This window comes from Myotis lucifugus, unplaced genomic scaffold, assembly GCF_000147115.1.
Source record: "Myotis lucifugus unplaced genomic scaffold, Myoluc2.0 scaffold_688, whole genome shotgun sequence".
Classification (NCBI taxonomy): domain Eukaryota; kingdom Metazoa; phylum Chordata; class Mammalia; order Chiroptera; family Vespertilionidae; genus Myotis; species Myotis lucifugus.
This window is the reverse complement of record NW_005871736.1, coordinates 12,301-36,723: the sequence shown is the minus strand read 5'-3', so window position 1 is coordinate 36,723 and position 24,423 is coordinate 12,301. Positions and strand designations below refer to the sequence as shown.

General features: G+C 38.4%; 1 protein-coding gene across 1 annotated transcript in view; it reads right to left on the bottom strand.

Annotated features, from left to right (window-relative positions):
- LOC102417571 (thyrotropin-releasing hormone-degrading ectoenzyme-like) overlaps positions 1 to 20,496 on the bottom strand; it is a 46,190-nt gene extending 25,694 nt beyond the window's left edge. The window contains exons 1-3 of the mRNA XM_023746519.1: positions 20,328 to 20,496; positions 18,088 to 18,185; positions 17,519 to 17,626 (exon numbers count right to left, since the gene is read on the bottom strand). Coding sequence (XP_023602287.1) covers positions 17,519 to 17,626; positions 18,088 to 18,185; positions 20,328 to 20,351 — 230 coding nt within the window. The 5' untranslated portion in view covers positions 20,352 to 20,496. The remainder of the gene's footprint in view (positions 1 to 17,518; positions 17,627 to 18,087; positions 18,186 to 20,327) is intronic.
- Positions 20,497 to 24,423: the final 3,927 nt, after the last annotated feature.

Below are 24,423 nucleotides of genomic sequence, written 5' to 3'. Positions count from 1 at the left end.
GCTGGCTTAGTCCTGCTCCCTGGGGGATTGGGCCTAAGCTGGCAATCAGACATCCCTCTGGAAGCCCAGCAGCCCTTGGGGGATGTCCACTTGCCAGCAGGGAGCAGACCTAAGCTGCAGTCGGACATCCTTAGCGCTGCTGAGGAGGCAGGAGAGGCTCCCACCACCACCATTGTACTGGCAGCCATCATCCTGGCTTGTGGCTGAGCAGAGCTTCCCCATGAAGGAGCGCACTGACCACCAGAGGGCAGCTCCTGCATTGAGCATCTGCTCCCTGGTGGTCAGTGTGTGTCATAGTGACCAGTCATTCCCAGTCGTTCTGCTGTTAGGGTCAGTTTGCATAATACCCTTTTACTATATAGGATAGAGGCCTGGTGCACGGGTGGGGGCCGGTTGGTTTTCCCTGAAAGGTGTCCCGGATCAGGGTGGGGGTCCCGCTTGGGTGCCTGGCCAGCCTGGGTGAGGGGCTGATGGTTGTTTGCAGCTGGTCACACCCCCTTTAGGGTGGGGGTCCCCACTGGGGTGCCTGGCCAGCCTGGATGAGGGGCTAATGGCTGTTTTCAGGCTGGCCACACCCCCTTCAGGGTGGGGGTCCCCACTGGGGTGTCTGGCCAGTCTGGATGAGGGGCTGAGGGCCGTTTTCAGGCTGGCTGGCGACTGAAGCTCCCAGCCTCTCCTTTTTTGCTTTTTTTTTTTTATTCTGGGATTTATTTACCTTCTATAATTGAAACTTTGTTGCCGTCACTGGTGCTCCCAGCTCTGAGGCCGCAGCTGGCTGAAAGCAGATATCTGGGGTTTGTTTAGCTTCTATAATTGAAACATTGTTGCTTTCAGAGCTCAGAGCCGGGCTGTGGCAGGCGGGGAACCTTGACTTCCTCCATCACTGGAGCAAGCAAGCCTCCTGCTCCCTTCAGCTGTGTGGCTGCCAGCCGCCATATTTTTTGGCAGTTAATTTGCATATCTCGCTGATTAGCCAATGGGAAGCATAGTGGAGGTATGGTTAATTACCCTTTTTGTTTTTTATTAGATAGGATTATTACAATTATTAATAATTGTATTATTTTCCATACAAACAACTGTAAACCTACTTTTGGCTCACCCTGTGTCTATCACTCAACAATATTTGATGCTTATGGGACATTTTTCGTCAACATTATTGCAATGTTAAGTAAATATTATCAGACTATCATTAGAAAGAAGAGTAATGGATTATTTTCACTTTCTTTTTGAGACAGAGATTATATCTAAGGAATCAGTCCTAAGTCTTAATCATAGGAGGAAAAATAAATAAAAAGGAAATGTTGATGTGTCTGAACAAATCTCAGCGCTAAGAGCAATGGTTATGTTATTTTGAGAAAATGTGGAGGGAATTTCTTCTTTATAGTGGTTGGTAGTAGTTGCAATATACCTTATACTCCATCGATCTGAATCCATCAGTATAATCTACTATCTGTGAGTAAATAAAAATGTTTTGGAAGTTGCAAATATTTTTGTTGGTGCTTCAGCTCTGGCTTAATGAATAATAATGATTACTACTGTAAGTTATCAGCATTGCTCCCTGCTTTGCCCATGTAAACCTATATTCACTTAGCTCTTGTACTGTGATAAAGAGTCCAGTGGTTAAAATAGAACTATTCTACAATTAATGGGCATATTTTTTGATAGATGATACAAATATTTAATAGTGTTAAGCCTCAAATTGGTGTAACATTAGGCAAATAATACTAGCATGGTAGAATTACTATTGGCAGAAATGGGAGAAAAGCCAATTTTAGTGAAAAGGGGAAAATTTTAAATTAAATCAAGTCACCTTCAAAAGCATCCTTCTATAAAAATTAAAACACCTTGAGAAAATACTATTGACTATTTGCCTTTATACATGACTAGTAATATAATTTTTTTAAAGTAAAATGTCAGGAAAAAGCCAAAAGTGTTGGGAAAAGGAAAATAAGTGTATAATTATTTCTGCATTTTAAATTAGAATGTAAAGTTATTAATGCATTTATATTATACACTATATCTGACTATAAGAAAATGAATAGAAATATGCACTAATTGGAGTTATATTAGCTCTTGAAGCAATTAAAATCCCTGCTAGACCAAAAGTGAATTAAAAATGCATCCAGGTTAGTTAGTCTCTCAAGTAGGACATTCAGTCAAATATTTATCCCATAATGGACTGAACTGAGTTAGCATGTATTGAATTCTCCAAATGCAAGGAAAAGTAGTGCTTTCAGAGTGATTCCAGAGAGGTTTTGGGAAAAGAGAGATAATAAAGTCCTCTTCTATATGCAGGTGTAGACATTACCTAAGTAGTATTTTTTATTTTTTATTTTATATTTATTGCAGGTATACAACATAGTGGTCAGATAATTATAAATTTACCAATGATTTTAGTAACCACCTGGCAACACACATAGTTATTACAATATTATTGACTATATTCTTGCAAGTAATCTCATTAATTATTGTATTACTAGAGGCCCAGTGCACGAAATTTGTGCACGGGGGGGGGGGGGGTGTCCCTCAGCCCGGCCTGCACCCTCTTGCAAACCGGGACCTCTGGCTCCTAACTGCTCACCTGCCTGCCTGCCTGATCACCCTTAACCACTCTGCCTGCCTGCCTGATTTCTCCTAACCATCTTTGCCTCGCCCCCTACTGTGGCATCTTCATCCAGAAGGGTGTCTGGAATGACATCCAGAAGGTCGTTCAGCTGTCCGGTCTAATTAGCATAGTATGCTTTTATTATTATAGATTTTCCATATGAACATCTGTAAACCTACTTTTGGCACACTGTGCACAGTTGAGACATTGTTAATAGAGAACTTTATGCAACCTGTGACCTCTACTTATACAAATATTATCAGGTAGTCATTACTGGTTATGAAAAAAAAATTCCAGTTTAACAAAGAAATTCACAGTAAGATTAATTCAAATAGCAAGAACACTTATTGCATTTAATATATTATTTTTCTTTTATATAGCTTTCACAAACACTTCTGTTGGTACCACATTTCTATCTCAGAAGAGAGACCCCCTAAAACTTTGATGAAGGAGCATAATCAGTTAACTGGGATTTTTGCTCTACTCAGCAAAGAAAAGCAAAACAAACTGATTAAATAAAAACATTTACAAAATTTCTAAAAGATGTTCTTGGTTAACTGCAGATTCTGCCCAATCAGCTAAACTCTTTGGAAGTAACAAGACTTTAATATGAAGAAATGATGGGGAGGAACACACTGTTCCTTCTGTTTAATATCTCCTTTCCCTCTTTGCCTAGTGAACATGTAACTTTCCTGTAGACTGCAGGTCAGTTGTCACTCTGCAAGAATGTCAATCTCACTGCCAGGTCAAATTGTCCTTTTCACATAAATCTCCCTCTGGGTCCCAATGCAGTTAACATCTTACAGTATTTCATCTGATCAGCCTCCGTCTACCACTGGACTGTAAGCTTCAGGAAGGCAAAAACTATTTCTTTTTTCTTAGGATTGGATTGCCACTTGGTGCCTTTTAGTTTGTCAGGCATGTGGCAGAAACAAAATATATTTGCTACCCAAATCAAGTACTGTAAGAATCTGAATGAATACTACTTAAGTAAATCAAGTAGACTTGTTACTATGGAAAATGAGCAACACTAATTTATTTTAGAAACAGAGCTAAAATTTAAAAACCAGATGTCCAAATGTGAACTGGGGAGCCAGGCCCTGTGATGTGGCTTCCATCACGATGAGAAATGCAGTACCTTAACAAATTTTATTCTTTAGCTTTAAAGAACAAGAGGATAAAGTGTAATAAAATGTCAATGGTGATGACATCTTTGGTGGTAATTGTGAGTCATTCCGGAAGTCCCCATACCACTTTCTGCTTTAAAGATGCTCGTGAACAATTTCTAAGTCTGTAGGCTGGGGTTATGCAGGCAATAATTCATAACAAGGTGACCGGCTATAAGTATAAAAGCCTAAGTGACTGAACGATCGAATGACTGAATGACCAAACAACCAGTCGACCAGTCGCTATGACACGCACTGACCACCAGGGGGCAGACGCTTAATGCAGGAGCTGCCCCCTGGTAGTCAGTGCGCTCCCACAGTGGGAGCGCCACTCAATTGATCAACAGTAACCAGGCGCAGGGCTCATGGCTGGCCCCCGCATCCCAGAGACCACAGCGGAGGGGCAGCGAGCCTACCGAGTGACAGAGGCAGCAGGTGCAGCAGGGCCAGGATGAGCAGGAGCGGCAGGCAGGAGTGGCAGGTGGTGTTGGGCTGCTGGTTTTGGCCCGATCCCCACAGGCTATGCCGAGGGACCCCACCAGTGCACAAATCCATGCACTGGGCCTCTAGTTGAAATATAAAATTCCTAGGACAGAGAGCTGACAGAAAGAAGGTGACAATCCTTATTACATACTACTAGAGGCCCAGTGAAAAACTCATGTGCAAGTAGGGTCCCTAGGCCTAGCCTGGCCTCTCTCGCATGGCCTCTGCCACCCTGTGACACTACCTGAAGCTCCCCGCCCCGGGATGTTCTGCGATGCTCGCGCCCGCTGCCCGCAACCTGCCACTACTCCATAAGGCTCACCTCACCCCGCCACTGCTCCATGAGGCTCCCCCCAACCTGCCACTACTCCATGAGGCTCACCCCACCCCACCACTGCTCCAGGAGGCTCCCCCTCCCCCGGCCACCACCGCTCAACAGTCTCCAGTCCTGCCTCGCCGCCACACCCCCTCATAGCTAGCAGCTCAGGGGCTGGGTGGAGGGACTAAGAGGTGCTTCATGCACCTCCTGGTGATCTGTCATTTGGTCGTTACAGTGTTACGGCCACAGGCCTTTTATAATATAGATCAGCATATGATATAAATAAATAAGACTATGTACCTTCAAGTAGGTTATTCACTATATTTTCTCCTCTCACCTCAAATGTTCTGTTATAAGAACATTTATAATGGAATTCACACACAGGGTGGTTCATGAAGTTCTCTATTAACAACGTTTCAACTGTGCACAGTGTGAAATAAAGAACTAGACAAACAAATCACTGTGCAGGATGCTGCATTACCTTATGTGATACAGCATGTAAAAATGTGAGCTACTAAAAATACAGGTTAATCAGGTTTAAGCTATTTAACATTATCCATTGAGAATATAAATACCCTTTATAGCATCCTTCCTAAACTCTTAGAAAATTAATAATTAAATCTTTTTTGATATTCTGATAGGGAACAAAACAGTTTTTATGCCAAGTGTTGGTAGGAGGTAAAGAGATACATGACTTGTAAAGGCAGTATTGATGAACATAGTAAAATAATGGTTTGAGTAAAATAGTTTAATACATGTAAGAAAATTATGAGAACTATTTTGAAACTAAGTTATAAACTGCCTGTTTTATAATGCAACATAAAATGCAAGCGGTTGTACTTTTAATGGGAAATGAGTTAAAGTAATATTAAAAATGGTGTTTCCTGGGGACATCTGTAAAAAATAAATTCTAGACATAAATTTAGAATACCTACTAATTTTACACATCCATATCTATGTCATTACATAAACAGATAAAATTCTTTGCATTTATAGTAGAAAGAATTAATGATAAATGACAAAATATATGATAATTGGTAGAGGAAATAAACAACTTTTGAAATACACTGTAAATATTAATCTTCAAGTGTCATGCTCACGTCTGGATTATACCCAGCTACTCAAGGGTGTGATATTTCAGTTCTTAACCTTGAATCCTCTCCTTATGTTATATTTGTTTTCTAGGCAATCTCATCTACCTGCTGCTTTTCCATTCCTGGTGCAATGGTCTTCAAAAAGAGGCAATTGTTTCTTGAGGTGTAAGGGAAGACTTTTCAAGGAGTACCTAAATATATGGATAGTGTTATGGCAATCAAGTTCCACATTCTAAATCTATATGGATAATTCTCTTTTCATAAAAACCCTTCTCCCACTTTCTCTCACTTTCCATGAGAAGGCGTATTTCTCATTTGCTTAGCTTATATATTCTGAGGGTCCATTACTCTGCAGTACCAAATAAAGAGAAAATTTTAAATATTGGTATTGATCTCTGGAAAAATAAGCTATCAACTTGTAAAACTTCATTGCTCCCATAAAAGCTAAGTTGTCAGGTGATAATTTAAAAATTTTAGTGATAGATTACTGTGTGATATCTGACACAAAACTTGGAAAGATTTTGAAGAATTATGTTACATTGCTATAACAAAATGCCTTCTATTCTAAATTATTTATTTTTATGTACAAGATTTCTCAGTACTTTAGCATAAAAATATGAATGGAATTGATGTTGAAACTTTTCTCATTCTAGCAGTGAGTAATATTTATTTGTGAATATATAAGCCAATAGGGAAAAGGCCAATCCCAACTTTCACTTTTGTACTTAATAATTTTTATACTTGAAAATTATTTATCAAAGTTTGCAATGTAATTTATTTCAAAAAACAAGATTATTAATGGGATGAAGGTAAATCAAACAAAAAATTAGATATTCAAAGTTTGCAATGTATTTATGTTTATCAATAATATACTAATAACAATTGTAATGAAAACCTAATTAAGAAAATAATTTAACAAGATTTTATAATGACATGAAAAAGTTGTTCGTCTGTCTGTAATATGCTGTGTGTGTTTTATATTAGAGAGAAGTATGATATGGTTATCCAAAAGATATTTTCAAGCAAAATGTATTATATTAGAATACAATTTGATGAAAGACAAAAGAAAACTATAAAATTTGTGACTATTTTAAATGACTAAGGGTGGGTATAAAATAGATATGGTGTTTTGATTCCATTAGATACATTTAGAGATCTTGAAATAATTTTATTGAAAAAATGTCTACAATATGCTAGAAGTTAAATCCTTACAATTATCTTTAGGTGTTATGGAGAGTTTTAGAATTAGACTCTAAAATGTTATTTTAAGAAATTCAACCCTAACCGGTTTGGCTCAATGGATAGAGCGTCGGCCTGCAGACTGAAGGGTCCCAAGTTTGATTCCGGTCAAGGGCATGTACCTTGGTTGCGGGCACATCCCCAGTAGGGGGTGTGCAGGAGGCAGCTGATCGATGTTTCTCTCTCATTGATGTTTCTAACTCTCTATCCCTCTCCCATCCTCTCTGTAAAAAAATCAATAAAATATTTTTTTAAAAGAAATTCACATGCATAAAAATTTGAGGCCTTTTGAATTATTCTAGTGAATTGTCATTGATACCTTTCTCTTATCCTTTATATTAAAATAATCATTATCTACTATCACTCTTCCTTCCTCAATCGTGCTCAGATATGTCCATGTCTTCTCATTTCCACCACCAGCTCTAAAGGCTAGAAGTCTTCCCTGATCTTGTCCAATTTCCACATGACAGTTCCTCAGATCTGAGTTTCATTTTTAGTTTTGTGTGTTTATTTTTATTCTGAGCACCTTCTGCTTCCCTCCAACATTTTGTCCTGCCCCTGCCACTTCATCTTTAGGGTTTGTAAGGGACACCATTGTAATTAGCTGGTTACTAATAATAGGACAGGAGCCAAAGGGGGGTCAGATTATAGGCATGCCATTTGGGCAGCTTCACCAGGAACCTGCAATTTCACACTCCCTAGGAACCACGATGGCTTAAGGGGTCCAACAAAAGGGAGATGAACCCATGCATAATGGATTGCGGTGAGTAGGGAAGGTGGCTGTCAGTCAAACCTGGGAACAGAGATCACTGGCCAGAATGGGCAGGGCCCAAACAAAGGAGCTCTCTTTCTAGGCTCGTGGCTCTCTTGTTCCTGCTTCCTTGCATTTGCCCGTATGGCCCACGGCCATGCAGACCCCACACGCAATGGACTAATGGACTGCAGCAGGAAACACAAAGTAAGCTAGCCTGATGCTGTACTGGACACTGCTCCGATGTGTAGCCAAAACTCTGACCACTGGCTTTGGGTTTAGCTCTGCTGAAAGCAAAATGGGGCTTCTTCTATGACAGGACTGAGGGAAATGGGACCTTGGGAACACAGGGGTTTGATTCCATGGAAATAAAACTTTCTACAATATCTCATCCTCCCATGAGGGTCTTAGAAAATTCATTTTCTTGGGATATCTCAAGAAGCCCACTCCCACTAACGACCAGTGGAGGTGAGGACCTCTCCCCACCAATAACATAAGAACATGAACCACCTATTCTCAATGCCAAGCCAGTAACAGGGGCTGGCATTGAACGAAGGAATGTTGCCCTCCAAGTGTCTAGCACAGTGTTTGACACATCATAGCTGCTCGATATGTATACCCTTTAAACATATAATAAAAATAAACATATACCCTTTATATAATAAAAAAAAGAACCCAAAGTGGACAAGATGTCAGAAAATGGTATGATTTATGTTCATGCACAGTGAGTATGAACTTTTGGACTGTGAGAGCTCATGCAAGTACCGAATATTTGGAGGTCACACCCCTGCTTTAGAAACAAGGCCGAGATTTGGAGAAGCTGACTGTGTTGTCTAAAGTCATAGCTGTCTAATGACAAACCTGGAGCAAAGCTCATTCCTCACCCTGGCTCACTGGGGTTTAGACAGCCCTGTCCTTTCCGCTGTGTTCACTTGTCTGGAAAACACCGATGCTGGTAACTGAGCCCTAAAATGCCAGGTCTGGCTGGTATAACTTTAAGTTATTATTTACATGATTGATTTGTAGTAGGCTAACATACAGTAAGAAGAATACAAAAAGTGATATAAAGAACAGAGGACCACAATAACTCAGAAACACGGACAATAAGTTAGGATCTATGTTTTAGGGGAAGAAAACATGAGGATTCTGGACCATGATGGAAAGAGCCCTTCCTGCTTCCATGTTTATGTTCTCACATAAGAAAAGCAAACGTTAATGGACAGAGAGCAGAAACCAAGGAAAGGAGCTTAGCTGGAGGTCTGTACCCTGTGAGATAAAATGACGTATGATGGCTGGTGGAGGGATTTGTGCCATAAATATCAGCTGTTAAGGGGAGGAAAGAAAAAGTAATATTTATATCGAAGCCATAAAAGGCAGTATTTCTTAAAGCAAGGGAGGAAGAAAGGGCAAATGTCCCCATACTTCTAATTAAGAATCTCTATCATGATATTTTCTTTTATCTTTTACTAGAGGCCCGGTGCACAAAAATTTGTGCACTGGCAGGGGGGTGTCCCTCAGCCCCACTTGTGCCCTCTCACAGTCTGGGACCCCTCGGGAGATAATGACCTGCTGGCTTAGGCCCGCTCCCGGGTGGCAGAGGGCAGGCCCAATCCCTAGGTGCAGCCCCTGGTCAGGCTCAGAGCAGGGCCGATTGAGGAGTTGGGCGCCGCCCCCTGTCATGCACAGAACAGGGCGGATCAGGAGGTTGCAATGCCACCCCCAGTCACACTCAGGGAAGGGCCGATTGGGGGGTTGGGGCGCTGCCCCCCTGTCACACTCAAGGCAGGGTCAATGGGGAGGTTGCGGCACCACCCCGTCATGCACAGAGCAGGGCCAATCAGGGGGTTGGGGCTCCGTACCCTGTCACACACAGAGCAGGGCCAATCAGGGCGTTGGGGAGCTCCCCCCTGTCATGCACAGAGTAGGGTCGATAGGAGAGTTGGGGCACCACCCCCTGTCACACACAGAGCAGGGCAGATTAGGGGGTTGGGGCGCCACACCCTGTCACCCACAGAGCAGGGCCGATCAGGGGGTTGGGGACCTCCCCCCTATCAAGCACAGAGCACGAACAGAGCAGGGTGGATAGGGAGGGTGTAGCCCTGCCCCCTGTCACACACAGAGCTGCAGGGCGATCAGGGGGTTTGGGCGCAGAGCTGCAGGGCGATCAGGGGGTTTGGGCGCTGCCCCTTGTCACGCTGCTCCAGGGGCCAGGAGGCCTCGCGGCTCTGCTGATCCCAGGTTTGGGAGGCCTCGTGGCTCCGCTGATCCCAGGTTTGGGAGGCATATTACCCTTTTACTATATAGGATAGAGGCCTGGTGCATGGGTGGGGGCTGGCTGGTTTGCCCTGAAGGGTGTCCTGGATCAGGGTGGGGGTCTCGTTTGGTTGCCTGGCCAGCCTGGGTGAGGGGATGATGGCTGTTTGCAGCTGGTCACACCCCCTTCAGGGTGTGGGTCCCCATTGGGGTGCCTGGCCAGCCTGGATGAGGGGATGATGGCTGTTTGCAGCTGGTCACACCCCCTTCAGGGTGGCAGTCCCCACTGGAGTGCCTGGCCAGTCTAGGTGAGGGGCTGAGGGCCATTTTCAGGCTGGCGGGTGACTGAAGCTCCCAACCTCTCCTTTTGTTCTTTTTTTTTTTATTCTGGGATTTATTTACCTTCTATGGCTGTCACTGGAGCTGAGAACCGGCTTTAGCTCTAAGGCTCGGCTCCAACTCTGAGACCTCAGCTGCTGAAAGCAGGTTTCTGGGCTTTGTTTACCTTCTGTATTTGAAACTTTGTTGCGACTCCAGCTCTGAGATCCCGGCTGACTGAAAGCAGGTTTCTGGGTTTCATTTAGCTTCTATATTTGCAACATTGTTTCTTAGAGAGCAGGCTCAGAGCTGGGCTGAGGCAAGCAGGGAACGTTGGCTTCCTCTGTCACTACAGCAAGCAAGCCTCATGTTCACTTCAGTTGCCTGGCTGCCGGCCACCATCTTGGCTAGCAGTTAATTTGCATATCTCGCTGATTAGCCAATGGGAAGGGTAGCGAAGTTACGGTTAATTACCATGTTTCTCTATTATTAGATAGGATGTTATATGTTACATTCTTATATGCTCAACTCACAGAAAGTGGTCCAATTTTGAAGGCACTTTATAAATGTTCTATAATGTTCTATTCTCTACTGTTCCTCATTTCCTCATTTAAAAGGCACATTGCCCATGATGGAGGAGTGGTCAAAAAGTTACAAGGTAATTCCAAAGATGATTAATGTTTTATGATTTTTTATAAGACCCAGATACCATTTGGCATTCCTTTATATATCTCTCATGACTTGTGTAGTTAGTAACAATTGTCGCCATTTTTCAGATGATAAAACCCAGTGATTTTCCTAAGGTCATTTAGTATAACATGTGCAATTTGATCACTGGTGTCTCTGATTCTGAAGACAGTAACCTTTCCCCACACTGTACCCAAACTGTGGTCCCAGATCATCAGCAGCAGCAACACCAGGGAACTTGTTGTAAATATAAATTATTGGGCTCCAGTCCACTGACTGAATCAGGATTCTGGAGGTGGGGGCTAGAAACCCTTCAATGATTTTCATGCAGGATCAGAATTAAGTACCAGAGACTTATGCCATGTAGCACAACCTGCATAAAATTACTGCTTATACTCAGCACAGAGAGTACCTGAGATCTGTTGGCTGTCTTTATTGTTTTGTCATTTTTGGAGTAAACATATATTACTGATATATGGTAATTTGACACACCACCACAAAATCACTTGCAGTAAGGGTGAGAGAGCAGGCAGGCTGAGGGGGGAAGCCCAGGTCCACCACCTAATGTTATATAATCTTGTCATATAACTGTGTGAGTTTGGGATTTGTCTTCTGTAAAAATGAAAATAAAAACGAAGAGCTCATACTCAGAAAGCACTTTAGCCCAATGTCTAAAATGTAATAAATACTCAACAAAGTAAATGTAGTTTTCATTGTGATTATCATTGTTAAAGACAATCTACTTATATAAAAACCATGGGTGGTATTCGTCACATACAGAGAAAGGAACAGCAACCAAGCAGAAGGAAGTCAGTCCTACAGGGGTTGTCTTGGCAATGGCTGCACCCTCCCCAAGCTGTTTCCTGGAGCTGTTTCCTGTAAGGGCAGAGTTTGAGGCAGGAACCCGCCCTGGGAGCCTGGAGGCAGATCTTTCTAAAGTGTGCCATGCCAGCACGGCCAGGGGTGAACCTGAGTGGGGCGACTGAAAGGCTTAGAAAAGACAGACAAGAGAATGAAAGCCGGGTCTCAGTGGGATGCTGCTTCTCTGAGAGACAGTGACCATACCCACAGCCATGCCTTTAGTTTATAGTAGATGCTATGAGGCAAAGTAAGGGCGTGACCAAGATGTTTACAAACATTCTCCTGGGTTTCAATCCTACTCAACTACATGCACCTGAACTCTATCAAGCCCACATCATTCAGGCACGTGGGCCACGTGTTCGGACCATAGGTTCAAGCTTACAACTACAGCTGTTGGCTATAATTGTGCTGGGAGGGCTCTGCCCTCCAAGCTGGGACTTGCATGTGGCAATGAGAGGACTGTGCCCGCTCATCAGTCCAAGGCTTGAACCTGTGCAAAACACTGTAGCGGCTCCCCACAATAAAGTTTTAATTCTGTTTCTTTGTTACTAATGTTGTGGCCCCACCCCATAACAAAGAAACAAAGGAAAATTTCCCCATCGTATTTCTGAATAGCATTACTCCTTCGGGAATGCTGTGTCATAAATTAAAATTGAAAGTGGGTGCAATCATCATGCTATTCAGGAATCTCAATAGTAAATGGGGTCTTTGTAATGGTACCAGATTTATTATCAAAATATTACGACCTATCATTATCGAAGCTGAAGTATTAACAGGATCTGCAGAGGGAGAGACTGTTCTGATTCCAAGAATTAATTTGTCCCCATCTGACTCTGGCCCCCCATTTAAATTGATTCGACGACGGTTTCCCGTGATGCCAGCATTTGTGATGACTATTGATAAATCACAAGGACAAACTCTAGAGAGAGTAGGCATGTTCCTACCTGAACCCGTTTTTGCACATGGTCAGTTATATGTTGCTTTCTCTCGAATTTGAAGAGCATGTGATGTTACAGTTAAAGTTCTAAGTACTTCTTCACAAGGGAAATTAGTCAAGCACTCTGAAAGTGTTTTCACTCTTAATGTGGTGTACAGGGAGATATTAGAATAAGTTTAATCACTTTATCAGTCATTGTTTGCATCACTGTTGCTTTTATATCATGTTTTTGTTGTTTTCATATCATGTTTTTGTTGTTTTTATATCATGCCTCTGTTATTGTTATATCCTTTTGTTACTGTTTATTTATTAATAAATTTATATATTATTTTCATATATATTTTACTAATTTCCTTTCATCTCTCACACTTCTATTATAGATAAAGGGCAAATAGCAATATTAAAATATCTCTGCTAATTAATTCCCTTTTTAAAAAAATATATATATATTTTTTTTTAAATATATTTTATTGATTTTTTACAGAGAGGAAGGGAGAGAGATAGAGAGTTAGAAACATCGATGAGAGAGAAACATCGATCAGCTGCCTCCTGCACACTCCCCACTGGGGATGTGCCCGCAACCCAGGTACATGCCCTTGACCGGAATCGAACCTGAGACCTTTCAGTCCGCAGGCCGACGCTCTATCCACTGAGCCAAACCGGTTAGGGCAATTAATTCCCTTTTAATGTGCACAAATTTCATGCACTGGGCTACTACTAATATTAGTAACATTATAGTTAATTGCATGAGTAGTGAGGTTTATGTATTATGTATGCTTTAAAACTCCAGAGATGCTCCTCTTCTTATAATTTTTATCATGAAATGGACTTGATTTTTCCAAATTCAACAAAAATTTCTAATTTGTTTCAATTCAATAAACATTTTGCATGACCCAGAATGTACAAGGTATTCTGTTGTTTCACGTTATTTTTTTTTAAGTACAGTGATGATACAGCTACCAATTTATATGTTAGGGAGTAGATATCTATCTATTAAGTGTATTTTTAATTAAATACTTTAAATCTTCATCTGTATTGGCTTAAAGCTTTAAATTGTACATTTTAACATTATTTGAAAAATAATACATTACTACAAAATTAATGGACTGTGTTATTGTGGACACATTTAATTTCAGGTTAAATTTTTATTCAAAGAAAACTTCACATTGCTATATTGTGATCTCTGTATCCTTAACTGTAAATCTCAACAGTTTTTTTGGTTGTTTGTTTATGTTTTTATTGATTTCAGAGAATAAGGGAAAGATAGAAACTTCAATGATGAGAGAGAGAATCATTGATTGGCTGCCTCCTGCACACCCCTACTGGGGATTAAGCCAGAAACCTGGGCATATGCCCTGACCCAGAATCTAACTGTGACCTCCTGGTTCATGGGTCGATGCTCAATCACTGAGCCACACAGGCCAGGCTCAACAGTGTTTTGATACAGAGGTTTTCAAATGACAATTCACCAGCAATACTGATAGATTCCCTATATATTACTCAGTGAAGCTCAGGCCAATTATTTCTTGTTTATTTGCACCAACCAGTGAAAGAAACCACTAGCTGTCCCCTTTCTTATGCTTTTTATCCAGACAAAAAGGCTAACATCTTTCTATGTCTTTTTTTTAGAGTGAAATTTTCAAGTCTCCAACCTCCCTTTGTATCTGTGTTGTCAAGATCTTTTTATCTCTTGCATTGTTCTCTACCGAATGCTCAGCAATTTGTCTCTTTTCTGAAATGTGGTGTCTGCTGAACTTCGTCCCCAATTCACAGCCTAACAAGACCTGAATGTAGCTCAATATGTTTTTATGCATGACATCACCATTACAATTCAAAGCACTGTGGCATTTGAATATTTTAACAGGGATCAGAACGTTTACTCATTCAATTCATCACCCACTGTAATTCTTGAATTTTTTTTTTCTCTCTGCTGCTACCATCTCTAGCTTTTTATCACACTTTTTGGTTCTGTTGTCTTGCTCTGCATCAACTTTCACATCCATTTCATTTTTCTGAACCCAATGTCACTGATGTAACCTATCTCCCCAGTGTATAAGATTAGGCTATATAGCAGCACAACACCCCAAATAGTTGTAATCTCTGTTACTTCCATGCCCCGCTTTCTTTTAGATTTATTAACATAAATCCAGAGCATCTCCCAAAATATTTTATAAGTATACTATTACAGTACCTTGGAGGTTTTTTAAAGATTATTTTTAAGGTTCCACTTAAATAAAAACAAGCAAACAGACAAAATTGACTGGTCTGTTGTTCCAGGCTCATTTAAGAAGAAAACTTGCAGTCCCCTTTATTGACTCAGTATAAGAAAGTTAATCTCAGAAAAGAAAAAAGTTAAACTCAGCACCAACTACAGGACTGCATTATTGTTTTATTATTAAGGTGTCATCCTAAAAATACAAATTAAACCTCTGATCTTCACACATAGGTTGCTCAGTGAGTATCATGTACCCTCGCACAGGAGGTCACTTGTATGTGCTGGGGCATGTCATATGGTTGGTTGAGCAAATGTTAGTCAACACAGAGCTAGTTTCACTTAGCATGTTTACTTGCCCTGTTACGAAGGAACACAAGGCAGGAAAGTATAAAAATGATGATGAAAATAACAAAAGCACCTTAAAGTATTAGGCCTAATTTTAATTGTTTTATCATGAAGAAATGGCAGAGTTATCAAAACCAAAATGAGCTGACACCTTCTTCATGAGCTTTCATTGATAAGGGATTATGGGAATGATGGGTTCTTCCAACTTGAAAGTCATAGAATGACAACAATCAAAGAAAACATCAATCTGCGTGCCTGCCTTCATCTGGGAATGCCCATCTCTGCACTCTACATACTCATCAGACACACCTACCCCTGCCTTCAGTCTGACCTTGTCCATGTAACAGTCCTACCCATCCTTCATGAGGCAGATTCACTCCTCCAAGGTCGCCATCCCTCCCTTCCTTGTGTTTTAACCCTGTTCTTGCTTCAAAGTACCGCTATTTGAGCTCTGCTTCTTCTCTGCTTTCCAGCTACCAGCTGATATTGAGAATCACTCAATAAAATTGTGTTAGGTGTATTATTTAAAAAATAGCATTTTCCTAAAGTTATATGTTTAAATGTAGGAAGAGATATCGGGCTTGAATACTCTAGAGAAATTATGGTAATGCAATGGTACGAATCCAATTTTAATAAATGGTAAGAATATATGTTAAGGGTAAATTCATTAAAGTGTTAAAAAACATCAGCTCTAAGAAAAGGCATGTATGTGTTAATAGCAAAAAAGAAAATAAACAAACAAAAAATAATCAAACAAAAAACAGAGGAAGAGAAACCACAATTTTTAAATAATACATTTCACCTTTTTTCTCATATGCACACATGATTATGTATCTTAATAAAATTTTGTATGATTTCATTTTGAATAAATACTTATGTTTTCATAGCTTACGTCAATGTGGTGGAATTAAAGGAGGTGGTAAAAATAGGAATAAAGTTTTTATAACATTTTAAGTCTGAATAATAGTTTTCAGAAGACTTAGCAAAAAAGATAATCATTAGTAAAGTTGAATGATGAAGATGCTTTAGTTCTAGAGAAGACTAATGACAGATTTAATCACTGTCTTCAAGTATTTGATGGATCAATTGGGAGATAATAATGATAAAATATTTTCCTTCTTGGCTCAGTATAAGACCAGAAATGATTAACTTAAAGGGCAAACAGGAAAATGCTAGAGAAGGTGAAATATTATGACAGATTACTAAGTAATTCAGTAAAAGGTTTCCCTCAGAGTTTTAAAGCAGGATAACTATCTTTTGACCTGGAGTCAGATATGACAAATAAATCTAAATGAATCTCAACAAGGCCAATACCAATTTGTTTCATAAGTACATTATACTCTCTGTGGTTCTCTATGCTCATCTAGAACAAATCCATTGCCCATGTGGTCACCCCAGCCACTCAGATCAGGGGCCAGTTTATTGTGGCATGTAGAATAGAATCATCTGAACAAATTATCCCCTAGTTCCTCAGCCTTCTGATCAGACTCACCTTAATGCAGTGGCCAAAGGCTGGAGAGGACTGATTATAAATTACCCAAAATGCAAAAAGCAATAAAAAATAATGATCTTTGGAAATATAAAGCCACCTAAGAAGGTTTAAAAAACTGCAATAAGAAGATCATTGACCTCTATTTTTTTATGTTGAATATTCTTTGCATTAACATTAATGAGTGACATTTAGTGTAATATTCTTATTGAAAGTAATTATATTAAATAATTTTAAGCTCCATAATTTATTAAAATACTGACTGTGAAATTCCAAGATAAGATATAAGTTTAAGGTCTTTGTCAAGGGTCACTGAAAGAGTAAAGATCTTTTTTATAACCTTTTTGTGTTTAGTTTTTAATATTAACACTATGCTCTCTTATATCATATGCTTGCAGTTGTTTAATGAATAAATACCACAACCTTTATAAACAACCTTAGAGTTTGGCCTACATTTAATTATTTTGTCCTCATGAGATAGCTACGCCATCAAAATTCAAAATAAATTGACACCTATAGATGATGAATAAGGGTCTGATTTTCTAGAGTTATTTCAAAACTCAATCAAACCTTGCAAAGATAAATGCATTGTGGGTTTCCTGCTGTTGCCTAGTAAGCTGTGGACCTGAAACCAAGTTTTGCAGTGTCTTTTTTTCTTGTCCTGATTTTCTCCAGGAGATAAAGTGGAATGCATCCACTGAGAATCTGAAAGCATTATTAGGTTATATCGAAATTTCAGGATTTGGTTGCATTTACCTGTTCCTGTTGCTGGAAATCCAATCTGAAATAAGTGTCGATGCCTGTTGGTGACAATGCTTGTTGCCAAAGCTGCAGGCCAGCATTATAACTTCCCGACGGAGTTCTCTTATATATCATTAAAGAAAAAAAAATGAAAGTAGTGTTAATATATGAGGAGAAAGAGTAACTTGTTACATTACACTATAGTAGATAAGTGAATAATTAGCAGACAAGTAGTTTTCAGATACGGAAATCCTGATTTCCTGAGTGAGTTGGGCAAAGTAGAAGTTAATCATATTAAAATCTGCTCTGGAAACAGGTCTACACTGAGAGGCGTGGACTCAGAACTCAACCTCACAAAAAAAAAGCAGATTTTAAATTAAAACATAGCAAGGAAAGGCCTATGATCTCAGTACCAGGAGGTGGTAACTATATTCCCCACCAGCAGACTTCCCAGGAAAGGGAAATAAAAAATGAAAAATGAGAGCAAGATCTTTTCAAGCTGCTAAAGTGACAATGGTACTAGTAGTATGTTATTGTACAGTTCAGTCAGCGGAAAAGAAGCAAGTAATAAAATAAAACAGTACTCATGTTGGTAGGACGCTTGAACAAGAGATCCATTAAAACTGTTTTTTGGCCATCCAAGCTTGATGTATGTTGTCGCAACTTGCTTTAAAATATATTCCTAAACAGGGATAGAGGAAATAAAGATAATGTCAGTTTCAAACCTCTCCATGATTTCAACTAAAATATATACTGAAATTAAAATATTTTCTAAATACTTTGAAATACATGTAAAATTTAGGCATGGTAATAATCTATTATAATTTTATTCAACTTAGTATTTCAAATATGGATAATAAGAATAAAATACAACTGCTATGGTAGAAGTCCACTATTTACTTCTTATTGAATGATTTGCACTATTATTTTTATGTCAATTTTTATAGCAAAACAAAGAAATAGAAATAATGATAGTCATGCATACTTATATACAAATGTATGTGGATATAGTTTATTAAAATGAGTACCTAATATTTATGCATTTTATATTAATAGAGCATATTTAATGTAAGCTTTTATGTAGACCCAGCCAATAGCCTACCATTGTTGAATCTGACATGCACAGAACAATCTTTAGTAAAATGACACGGTATTTCAAAGTCAATAACTCATTCAGCTCATAATATATTTAAATATTAATAGCAATGTAAGGTATGCTCTCCTCACTTTAATGTAGTCCTGAATTTCATCAAGGAATGAAAGCACTAAAATTACAGTAAAAGCAGTTCTTAACTTTTACTGAAATTGAGGTGTCTGATGTGATATACAAAAGTACAAATATATATTAAAATGTATTTTACTTTTACAAAAGTTTAATATTGTAGTGTTTCTGTGTTGAGAAAAGGGAAGTTTAATAAGTCTTTCTCCAGCACAGAAAAATTATGCCATAACTGTAGTGACACATTTCTTTGTATGACTGTTTTAAGGGTTTGGACAAAACTAACAGTCAAGCCAGAATTATTCCCATCCTATATAATAAAAAAGGCTAATATGCAAATTGACCAAATGGTGGAATGACCAGTTGCTATGACCTGCACTGACCACCAAGGGGCAGATGCTCAACACAGGAGCTGCCCCCTGGTGGTCAGTGTGCTCCCACAGGGGGAGCGCTGCTCAGACAGAAGCAGGGCTCACGGCTGGTGAGTGCAGGGCGGTCGCGGGAGCCTCTCCCACTTCTGTGGCAGAGCTAAGGACCTAAGCCTTCAGTCAAACATCTCCTGAGGGCTCCCAGACTGAGAGAGGGTGCAGGCCTGGCTGAGTCCCCCGCCAAGTGCACAAATTCTGTGCATCAGGCCTCTAGTTTAAAAATAATTTAAAACAGAGGTGTTTTCATGTAGGTTTAGGATAAGATAAAAAGAAACAATTCTGATAGACATCAGACAATTTAGATGGTTCTAATAAATAGATTTTTATAGCTATGGTCATGGTAATTCCAAATGTGTAGGTTAATTAACAGAAATAGAATAAGAAATAGAATAATTTTGTAAAACATAAGGAAGACTCTTAAAATAACTAAATGCAAATAAATAGTGCTCAAAGGTGATAAAAAGCACAGAGGTATATTCTCATCTGCAAAAGTCTCACTGGTGATAAGACATTTAGGAATCAAAAGCTCATTAGCACTACTTAATCTTATTCAAAATGATTATTACATTAGATTAGATGGTATCAGCAGTGCAATTTCGGTTTACCAGGCTTGCAATTTAGGAAATCTGGTCAGGTAACATTTTGAAATGTTTGTCATGTCTTCATGTCTATTTGGATTATCTGTTGTTTGCTTTCTTGTGTCCCCTTGGACCCAATTATGAAAGGGTTTTTGCCTCAATGTTGATCTTATCCTTGTTAATTAAGGAAGTGAATTGAATTCACTATGCCCTCTCGGATAAAAATAATGACTGAGAGCCTCTACTGAAACTGTCTATACTCTGTTAAGATCTGTGCAATCCTTCTACCTAGGTTAAGTCCTTTGTGAACATAGAACCCTTTAACTCTTGGAAAGTAAGTTTGAACTTTAAGAATTTGCCATGTATATTTGTTCTTAAATTCTGAGGCATGTAAGCTTCATTGATACTTTTAGGCCAGAACAAAAAGTAGCTTGTATCAAACTTCTTCAAGTAATTGTCATCACTGTTGCACAGAAAATCAGGGTAAAAATGATATGAATTAGAAGGAATCAAAATCACTCAGGGTCAGTTGGCTAGAGTAGATAATGAGAAAATACTTTATCATCTGAAAATAGAAAGAAGAAAATATATCTTCTAACATTGAAGACATTGTATTTCTCCATGCGGTCCAGTAATTTATCGAGAGGATAAAGAGCCCGGCTGGCAGCGTGCCAAGGAAGGAAATCCTTCTCCTCAGACAGGTATCTGATAATCTCCAGGGGAATGCTCTGAGGCAAATAGCCCGCTCTGCATAGTCAGAAAACGTCAATGTTAATTATATGCAAAAGAGGTACACGATGATGCAAAAATGAAGATTTTACTTATGCAAATAAAAGGCAGAACGCAAGATTCATCATGGTATAAAGAAGACATACTCAGTGTTTTAAAACAAAATTACTCACTTTTTACATAAATATAGTTCTACTTAGGATGCCAATGCCCCTAAATATGTACAGAGTGGGACAGTTAAAGATTTATGTGAACATATAAACACCAACATGCATGGTTTTAGAAAGAAAGGATTGCGAAATTTGAATAAAAATCAACTCTAGGTGTATTTCTTTAGAGAAACTCTTCAGAGGTCACAAGTCATGGAAAATAATTGATTGCGGAAATAAAATTTCCATTCCTCTGGCGTTCTCTTTACGTTTCATGTAGCTCTGTGTAATATTTAATATAGATTGCATTCAAAATGATCATCAAAATTAAAGTAGCAGCTTGGGGTTCTGACTATATCTGTGTTACTTTACCATATAAGCATTTTTCAAAACTGCCAGTTATTTTTTAAAAAATGCTTTCCACAGCACCTATGAAAAGCAGTTAGATTTTAATAGGCTCCAAATTACAAAACTATTAAGAAAATAGACTCATCATTTATTACTTTTCTTTCAAAATAAATGTCATGTCATCTTGTGAACTAATGTTAGATACCTTGGAAAATATGAAACTGAAGCTTTTTTAAATTATCTGAATACTTGTTGTCTGCTTTTAAAGAGAGTTTATCCAAAAAAGGAGCCAAAAGCAGCATATATCTCTACTCCCTAGTAGAGTACATATAAAATCCTTGCAAATCAAAGCAATATAAATGACAATCCACAGTGCATTAAAAGATGGCCTTATCCTTGATGTCCCTGATGCATACATATAGTGACACTGTATATTTTGCTGTGTTTTTTTTTACATTAATAATCAACTGAATGCAGACTTTTAGCACAGGCAACAGGTAAATATGAAAGTAACCAATACCCAGGTATCGCCTTTACCTACCTTTCACACTATGGCTCTTTTGTAGCATCACAAGATTAGATGGACCTTTTTATGTGCGTTTGGTAGGAGGTGGACAGGGAAGGAGCAAAGCCTTTGCTTATCTTCACTTAAGATAAATTTGCCAGATTATGTAATCCCTACTCAATATGAAAAGCAAAAATTACTCTCCAGATGAATATTAACATGAAGCACTGTTTAGAATGTTTCTAATAAAAACCAATTCTCAAGATTGTGCTTCAGTTTTCTTTGAATTAAAAAAAAGTGTGTCACTCATGATTTGGGTTCGTTCATGGTATACTAGTAATATCAACCCCAGTTAATGTCTGATGTCAATAAGAATGGTGAGAATAACTCCAAAATTCCACATCATTTCAAAATTTTCTCAAGTTTGTATGATCTGGAGTACATCTAGACTTGTGCCACTTTTCTTACACAGTTTCCATTTTATACATCTTCAATGAAATTAGGCTATGGCAACAGTTAAATAAGAAACTATCTTTTTTGCTAGTGTAGCATTTCAATAATACTGTTAAATTTTACTTTTAAGGGGTTCTCATCCACTGAAAAAGCAATACAGTTGTTTAATAAAAAATAATTATTTGCTTCTTTTCCTTAAAAGAAACATAGGTTTTAATATTTCAGATTTTGTAGTTTGTTTCCCCTTAACTTTTCATTCTAAATATTAAATAGCATAGCAATCAGAAATTTGCCTCCTCTAAAATTTTATAATCCACATGCCATGGACAATATAACTTTAGAAATGAAGATTTATCTAGAAGTCATTATTCTTTTTTAAAAATAAGTCAGAAAATTACTTTATTAAAAAAGAAAATTTAGTTAAGTAACTAATTATTATGCATCTTCAAATAAATTTAAAAAATCTGGAATGTTGCCTGGGTCTATTTTTCTCAGGATTTAAACATACTAGGTTACATCAGTTACAATTTGTTGTGTTTGACTTCATTTCTATAAATGGATGGACATTATTCAATGATGTGTGATTTGTGGGCAATATGTCTACAAATAGAAACCACGACAACAAATGTTACAGAAGGAGACTCTCCTTGAGAAAGAGCCTGAAACAACTAACACTTCCTGCACAATTAAGCAAATAAATTCATCTCTTCCAGCTTCACATTCCTTATCTGCGAAATAAGAGGGTTGAACTGAGAGGCATTTTGTTTTAGCTCAAAAACCTTTTATTCAAATCTACTTATCTAAAATTTAACCTGCTGAGAAATAATTACAGTAACATGGGCATAATTTATTTGTTTAAAATATTGAAAAAGTACTTTGTAATTTTTATATTTTTCATTCTTTAATTGTTTAATATGTACAAGTCTAAGAGGGCGTGGATCTAGTTTTTATAAGACACTGACATGGTGTAAAAAAATAAAAGTAAAGAAAGCTTGATAGGAATTCCAAATAATGGCAAGGCATGTAAAGTATTCATTAGATAGAGATCGGGAGCAAGTTCTGTTTTGATTCCTTATGGCAAAAACTGCTAACTGCTCACCAAAATCCGTGCTCTCCTTTGCTTCCTAGGATAGAGCATCCCCATTCCCTAGGTTGTTAAATGTCATGTGACCTTAGCCAATAGAATATGAAGGTTCTTCACTGCCAGGATTAGTTCATAGGCATCTCTCATTCGCTCCTCCATGTTCTTTTTCCATGAAATGAATCTTCCAGGTGGGCTTGAAAGTCTTACATTGAATATGCCACACACCCACCTAGGATAACTGCAGGCCCAAGTACCAGTTCTCACACCAAATTCCATTAGGTGACCAGGAAATACATTTCTATTGTGTTTGATCTTAATACAAGTCTGGGTCTATTTTTCACAGCAGTTAACCTTCTCTAATGCAGTCTTCAGATAGAATAAGAAACAAATTACACTCAAATTGCCTTCATTTTGTGCTGTTACAAACATCTATAGGTAATTACCTACTACAATTATTCAATATATTTGCATTTAGCTTACTAGATCAAAATATATAGCTACACTCAATTGGACAAGAGGATGACTAGGTTCATTACAAAATTAAGACTTAGATAATCTTGGTGAATAAGTTATTATATATGCATTTGTGTAATTGGCTAGTAATGATATCTGGGATTACTACTACTGATAATGCAATCAATATAGGGGAAGTGTGTGGAATCCAGTGAATGGAACACTACATTAGCTCAAAGTAATCAGCTCAGTCGGAAATACACTTAGGGTCCTCACACTGAAATGTAGTTTCCCTAAATTTGCATCATCACAGGGAAATGGCACTAAAAAAAAGGGAAGAAAAATAGCAAATTTAAAGAATATACCATGTATAACCAAATGTGTTTTATTAATATTTTAGGAAAAAGTTATAGATAATATCTATATTTTTTCCTGTTGGCATAAGAACTGATTTAGGAATCAAAGAAAAGACAATGGATAAGAGAGTTATGAGGATATTTAAATAAAAGATTGTCTTTATGCAGTTATAGAGTTCCTTTTTCCATCCCTCGACCCCCACCAAACACACACATACCCTCCCTTCCTCCATCTCCAATTTATAGGAGCTTGCAATGAAATATATCTCTAGGCATACAAGAGATTACTTTTTATAAGAAGGAAATTAAAACCCTACTATATTAACTGATGTTTCAGTGCACTGATATTAACTGATTTGTTTTCAGCTAAGATAAAAACTACTTTTTAAAACCTTCTGAATTCCTGTTAATGTTAACTCTTGAATCTACTGAGATGGGTAGCTTGTAAAACAGCAACCTGCTTGGCTGTTTTCTTTAAAAGTAGTTGGTTTCTGAGTGCTTGAAACTTGGGAAAAAATAAAAAGCACAATCCGCAGACTCTTCCAAACATCATACTCTAGTCTTCATTCATTGAATATTCATTTAAAACCAATAAACAGCCTACTACATATTTCCCAA